At 38.6% G+C, this 7,388-nt stretch overlaps 1 protein-coding gene and 1 non-coding gene across 4 annotated transcripts in view; one reads left to right on the plus strand and one right to left on the minus strand.

The window, feature by feature from the left end:
* Positions 1-7,388, minus strand: part of ANXA4 (annexin A4) — a 65,720-nt gene that overhangs the window by 3,893 nt on the left and 54,439 nt on the right. For all 3 annotated transcript variants that reach the window (XM_003793443.3, XM_023515312.1, XM_023515313.1), the window contains 4 exons: positions 6,387-6,480; positions 3,174-3,269; positions 2,568-2,626; positions 1,158-1,280 (listed from right to left, as the gene is read on the minus strand). In XM_003793443.3, the coding sequence (XP_003793491.1) occupies positions 1,158-1,280; positions 2,568-2,626; positions 3,174-3,269; positions 6,387-6,480 (372 nt within the window). The remainder of the gene's footprint in view (positions 1-1,157; positions 1,281-2,567; positions 2,627-3,173; positions 3,270-6,386; positions 6,481-7,388) is intronic.
* LOC111726512 lies at positions 3,757-3,831 on the plus strand. Its single transcript, XR_002774274.1, has one exon. It is a non-coding gene; the product is annotated as a small nucleolar RNA SNORD28 (small nucleolar RNA).

Consider the following 7,388-nt stretch of genomic DNA (forward strand, 5'->3'; position numbering starts at 1 on the left):
TTCTTTATAAATTCTGAATTGCAAACCCTTATTATGTAAGGCTTTACAGTTTATAGTCCCTCCATTAAACAGGACAGTGAGTTTTCCCCCAAGGACTTCCCAATGCTGGTTCTTATCTTTATACTTTGTTAAGGTACTAGGTTAAAAAAAATGATTTATTTTTATTTGAAATTTATTAAATATTAGATTCTATATTTTCTCTATATTTTTGGCTTTTTGTGTTTCATTTTTTATGAAATGCATGGTTAATATTTTTTTGCCTATTGCTTTTCTTGGGTGTTTGTCTTTCTTCCCTAGTGATTTGTAAAAGCTCTTTAATATAGGTATATTAACCCTATATTATACGGTACAAATGTCCTTTCCCATAACTTCATTTATGGTCATCCTTGAATCTTAAGCTAGTTATAGTTCAGCTCTGCAAAACAGTTACCTCCTTGCCTGGACAGAAATAGAAACAAGTTAGTAGGAACGTGTTCCTCAATGCCTTGTAGACGTAGTAACAAAATCTGCAGCTCAAATCACCTAATAGTACCTCTCCAAGCTCTGAGCAGAATTCAGAATATTTAATTTACAAATGAAATCTTGCTTTGAAGTTTCTTGTGCAGGCAACCCCAGTTTCCAGGGAAATTTGTCTCAGTTCACATCCATGAGACTCTTCTGGATTCTTCAAGAGCAAAATCCTTGTAATGAGGGGTTTTAAGGGATATGAATCATTTCTCATCTCTCCCATGACATCTTAGACTCCTAGAAGTCTGGAGCCAGGTAAGGAACAGCCATTCAGGTTAACTAAAATGCTTTCCCATATTTCCAGCAGGCCCTGTATAGGACTCTGGATTCGGTTGCTTATGTTTTATGATAATTGGGTAGACGAGGAAATTGTGCTCTTAAAAGTATTCATTAAAATGTAATCTTTCTCTATCTGGGGTCAGCATGAAATAATTACTGTATTTAGAAGGCAAATATTTCCAACTTTCTATCCTGGTAAAGGTTTAAATGTCTGTTAAGGACATGAAAGGAGAGAGACTGAAAGTAAATAGAGTACCATTTTTAAAGTGAATAATATAGGCCAAGAAAAGGGGACAAAGAGGGCTAAATGCTGGGGTCAGACCCACCCTCTCTTCAGTGCCTTCCCTTGGGCCAAGGCTGCAGTGACCTACCTTGATGAAAGAGTACAGAGACTTTCCATAGAGCCTCTTGAAGTGCTCCCGGATATCCATCATGTCAATCTCTGCTCGAGATACCATCACTCTAATGAGGGTGTTGTCATCTGTGCCCAAGCCCTAAGGAAGAAAACAAGATTCCATATACATTATAAATGAGCTGAGATTCAGAGAGTGTCTTCTTCAATCTATCAAGGCAAAGCGAGGGATGACTCTTCTTGATAGTATCCTTTGTTCCACAACCTTGGAGGCCTGAGGAATATCCTCGCTCCTTATCATGGCATTCAAGGCTCGCCACAGCTTACTTTTCCAACATCCTATATTCTGATGAGAAGACACACCCCTCTGCCTTTCTTGAGAGCCACCCTTTGCTGTGCAGCCTGCCTGTCTCACCTGCCATTCCCCTAGAATGTCATTCTTCCCTTTTCAGCCTTAGCTTATCATGTTCCCTCTGCCTTATCATGTAAAATCTTTTTTTTTTTTTTGAGACAGAGTCTCTCTTTGTTGCCCCTGGTAGAGTGCCCTAGCATCATAGCTCACTGCAACCTCTAACTCTTGGGTTCAAGCAGTTCTCTTGCCTCAACCTCCTAAGTACCTAGGACTACAGGTGCTCACCACAATGCCCAGCTATTTTCAGAGACAGGGTCTTGCTCTAGTTTAGGCTGGTCTCAAATTCGTGAGCTCAGGCAATCCACCCACCTCGGCCTCCCAAGTTCTAGGATTATAGGCATGAGCTACCTAGAGGTATAGGCCTGGCCATGTAAAATCTTTTGATGTAAAACTTTCTTAATGGTCCTGCTCAAATACCCCAACTTCTTCATATGTTCTTTGCAGAGCCTCCCCTGCCTAATTGGGGGAAAAAAATACCCTTTCCTCTCTGTTCCTATCATATCTGGATCCTCAACTGCTGTCTTACATTCTTTGTTTTGTTTATTATTGTTATCTTGCATATACTTGCCTTCCCCATAAGGCTAGATGGTCTCTGAAAGGACTACATTTCTTACACCTGGGTATTTGCACAGAAGACAGGGGTGAGGAGAATGGGCCCTGGAGCTAGACTACCAGAATTTGCATCCTTGCTGGGTCATTTCCTCACTGAGGACCTGGAGCAAACTACATAGCTTCTCTTTCCCTAAGTTTCTTTATCTGTAAAATAGGAGTTAATAATAGTAACCGCCCCATAGAGCCATGGCAGGGGGATAAAACTAATCTACATGTATACATATAAAGCATTATTAACAGTGATCCACACATCCTCAGTACTCAAGATTAATATCACCTAGTATTATTATTAGTAGGCACTCAGTAAAATATTTGATGAATCAGATATTTCAGGATGAAATTTGATGGGACAACATAATACATGCCAAAGTCATTCATATGCCACAAGCAAAGCCATTTATTTACCTTCATCGATTTATAAAGCCTTTCAGCAAAATACGCAGATTTGTTCCTCATACACTTTACTGTAGAGAGAAAAAATGGAAAGTTTATAGATAAGACTTGTGGGGAAAGTGGCTGTTGTTACCTCAGTTTCTGCACGGGTTCAAGTAATATTGCTTTGCTGGAGAAATTTTAGCCAAATGTTTGATGAACATAGGCTGTGCATTTTCATAGAAAATACCCTCAATTTATCATCAAGTTCCTAGAGAAGCAATTAATAAATGTTATTAAAGCATAGGGTGGCATAGAGTTTCAAAATGATGATTACCATCTCTACCATATGAAACAGTTATTAATTCTAACCATTCACAGACTTGCAAGATGCGGCTAGTACAGTATTATCTTTCCTATATGCTGACTATAAACGCATACAAGAAATAAAATAAATCACATGGCACAATAGCAGTCAACTTGTATATCTCTTGTTTAAAATTCTGGAATGCACCAAGAGTGATTTAAGTAACTTATCTCTAAAAAAAGAAATTCTGTATCTCCATGACAACATATGGAGAACAGGGAGGAAAGTCTATGCACATTTGTTTCTCCACTCCCTGCCCACTACCAGCTTACCTATAGCCAGCAGAGCATCTTCAAAGCTACCAGATGTTTCAGATTTAATACTCTGTTCAATATCCTTCTGTGACATCCTTTTGTATTCATCAAACACTACACATAATAACAAAATGGTATTATCAATAATTAAAAAAGAATAGAGGAAACTAAAATTTATGACGAGAACAAGCATTTTTTAAATTAGTCTGCAATATTTATTCTTTGGCCTATTTCAAGAAGAAACTAATCAGCAATGTGGGAAAACGCCCAGGAAGGATATAGCACAGTAGAATGGGCCCGAGGGGAGGAAGAGGAAATACTGGGATGGTTGGAGGATGTTAGAAAAGTCGCTTCCCTTATCCCGGGACCCCGTTTTCTCACACATAAAATGGACATGATCTCTGGAGACATTTGCTTTCTTTTCTCATTGTTTCCTCAGAAGCAGAATGTGTCTTTTTGTAACTTTGGCCTTGGGAATCACCTGTGTGTTCATCTTCCTTCTGGCTCTTCAAAACTAGAGCAGTTCATGAAGTCAAGTGTATGGCAGGGTTTTAAAAGAAACCCCAAACTAAGCAATTCAACCTCTTCAAAACTGAGTCACATCAGATTATTTGAATGGTTAAGCTGATGTTCTGTGAGGTACAATAGTTAATAGCATGCTAGAGTTCTGATGGCAGTGTAAAAAAAAAAAAAAGGAGTAGGATTTAATAACAGCTGGTTGCATCTTTTAACAGACTTTAACATAATTAATTTTTTGCTCTTTTGCCAATTTTTTTTTTAAGACAGAGTCTCACCCTGTCACCCTAGGTAGAGTGCCACTGCGTCATCCTAGCTCACAGCAACCTCAAACACTTGGGCTTGAGCAATCCTCTTGTTTCAGCCTCCCAAGTAGTTGGGAGTATAGGCATGTGCTCCTATGCCTGGCTTGTTTTTCTATTTTGGGGAGAGATGGGGTCTCACTCTTGCTCTGGCTGATCTTGAACTCCTAAACTCAAGCAATCCCAGAGTGCTAGGATTATAGGTGTGAGCAACTGCTCCCAGCCATTTTTACCAAGTATTTTGAATGTGATAAGTATGTTTTCTTCTCTTCTGTCTCCTTCTGGAATCTTCTCACAGCAAGTCTGCTTTGTTTATCTTCTTTGGGGTGCTGCCTCACCTCTATTAGTGTGATTTTCACAAGGCTATCAATCAAGGGACACATACCTAACAACATACACTCTAACCTCTATCAAAGCAGTTCACCCAGTCAAGACCCATTAGACTTACTCTCATGGGAATTTAAAACATTTAAAATTGAGATGGTCAAAAGCACTGAATCATCTTTACCCAGAGAACACAAGTGTCACCTGGGAAACCTGTTAAACTTCTTGGTCATCATTCCCAGAGATTCTAATTCACCCAGTCTGAAGAGGGGGTATAAGAATCAGTATTTTTAATGGAGAACAGACTTCCGAAACTCTGCCTTAGAAATAAAATCCATGATTCTCTTCTACTGAGAGCCGCAGAATTGCCTTGATTTCTGTTCTTCCTGAAGTTGTTCATCTCTCCATTCAATTTTGTGAGCTATCAGTATTTTTCATTTTCCCTCTTGTCCCATTTTGTATTATTTCCTCTTTTCTCACTTAAATTTGAGTCAGTTTATATTGTTTGGAATTAAAGAATCTAAATGACACACTTTCTAAGCCCCAGTTTTCTGCACTGTAAAATAGGGAAAATCGTGACTACTCCTTTGGGATATTGCAAGAAACAATGCCCATGATACATTTAACATGGCGCATAGAAGCTAAAAAAGCACTAACAAAACCTTACTGGGAATCCTTGCTATTATTGCTGGTTGGGGAGAAAATTATGAAGTTTTCTTTGTCCATATAATGCTTAAGACATTTCCTCCCTGTGGCTTACAAACATATTTTATAATTGCCCAACTGTAGGATTTGTGCCCACAAGTGAAAATTACTACAAATGTATTTACACACTAAATGGGCTTCTGGGGACCTGAAGTTCTTGGAAAATACCACCAGAGGGAGATTTGTGTTATTTGTAATCACACAAGGGAAGGCAATCAGAAGTTGGTGATTCTGATGGTAGCCCAAGATATTTATCAACAGGAGTAGTATTCTATTTTTTTTTTTGTCACTGTGGAATATCCGAAATAACTACAGTTGTGACATCTGTTGTACTTTTCAGTTACTTTATATTTTCAATTTAGCAAACTCATTCTCAAATTTCCTGAAAGCTCTGTAAATCAGCATGTGTGATTATAAGGCCATAGTGGGTTTATAAAATTATGTATGAGGGCTGGGCAAGGCGGCTCACACCTGTAATCCAAGCACCCTGGGAGGCTGTCACTGGTGGATTGTTTGAGCTCAAGAGTTTGAGACCAGCCTGAGCAAGAGTGAAACTGGTCTCTAAAAATAGCCAGGTGTCATGGTGGGCACTTGTAGTCCCAGCTAGTCAGAAGGCTGAGGCAAGAGAATCACTTGAGCCCAAAAGTTTAAGGTTGCTGTGAGCTGTGATGCCATGGCAGTCTACCAAGGGCAATAAGTGAGACTTTGTCTCAAAAAGAAAAAAAAAATTATGATGTACGTAAAGAACTAAAAATCTTACATAAAAGATGAAATATCTTATTAAACCCTTCCTACTGTTTACAAGAATAATATAAACCTGACAAAAATACTCTATAATTGTTATCTTAACTCCAGAGAAGTTAAAAGCATATTACAAAATTTAGAATTATCAGAAACAAATTAGAAACATTACACATAGGAAATAAAATTTGAAATTATCCACGATTCATATTATGCAACATAACTTCTAAAGAAATCACTTGTATTAGCTTTACAGCATGGATGTTGAACATGAATAAATATCAACCAACATTTCTATTTTATTGTTTCCTGTTGTGTTGAAGATAATTTTCTTATGTAACTAAATTAAAATGAAAGTCTTGGGGCTACTCTAGTAAAAGGACTGACTGTGAAGGTAAGTTTCTTAGTAATGGGAATACCAAGCTTCTATGAATACACTGCATTTCTGCTAATTATTCATAATTAATCTTTCAGAAATTGGCACATCATTGGACTCATACATTTCCTAGATAAGAATCTAAGACAGTTCAGTACAATCAGTTCCCTGTACCAAATAAAAAGAAAAGGTTACAGTTAATTATGAGTAGTTCAGTGTTTACTCTATTTCAAATAGTTTCTTTTGGCAGTGAGGTAAGTGCCTTACCGTGCAACAGATGATTTCGATTCCGGGAACAGAGAATAGTTAAAAATTTCACCTCATCTGTCCCCCATCTTTGCTCTCCAGCCTTATACAGGTCCTGAAGCCAAACAAAGCACAAGTTTAAAGCACCAAAAAGGATGTGCCAGGACACAATGCAACTATTTCCAGAACTTCAAAGAGCGCAGCTGGGTTAGTATTATTTTATTGGTGATGGAAATGGGGGGGCTTAGTGGAGATGACTCAGGATTCTTTCTTGGGCATACATCTACCAGGATGCTATAGTATCTCTCTGGCATCAGGGCAATATGAGCAGTTCCCTGTATGCAGACTCCCTGGTTCTATATTAAGAGCTAAAAGGAATGCCCTAGACTTGGGTTGCCACTAATCTCAGGTGGCTATTTAGATTTTAATTAATATTAAATAAAATGTAAAATTCAGCTCCTTGGTCACACTAGCCACATTTCTTTCTTTCTTTTTTTGTCTTTCAAAAATAATTTTATTAATGATCTCTAAAAGTTTTACAGCACACTGGTTGAAAACCACTGTTCTATAGCTTCAGCAATCTTTTTTTCCTTTTTTTTGAGACAGAGTCTCACTATGTCACCCTGGTAGAGTGCCATAGCGTCACAGCTTACAACAACCTCCAACTTTTGAGCTTAAGCGATTCTCTTGCCTCAGCCTCCCAAGTAGCTGGGACTATAGGCGCCCACCACAACACCCAGCTATATATTTTTGGTGTAGTTGTCGTTGTTTAGCAGTCCTGGGCCGGGTTTGAACCCACCAGCCTCGGTGTATGTGGCTGGCACCCTAAGCACTGAGCTGCAAGCACCAAGCCTTCAGTGATCTTTTTTAAAATTTCAGAATATTACAGGGGTACACATGTTTTGATTACATGGACTGCTTTTGTACTACTTGAGTCAAAGGTACACATGTACCCCCCACACTGGCCACATTTCAAGTGCTCAGTGACTAGCTACATGTGGCCAATGGCCACCCATACAGGCC

Source organism: Otolemur garnettii, unplaced genomic scaffold (assembly GCF_000181295.1).
Source record: "Otolemur garnettii isolate 467f Iridium unplaced genomic scaffold, OtoGar3 scaffold00068, whole genome shotgun sequence".
Lineage (NCBI taxonomy): Eukaryota > Metazoa > Chordata > Mammalia > Primates > Galagidae > Otolemur > Otolemur garnettii.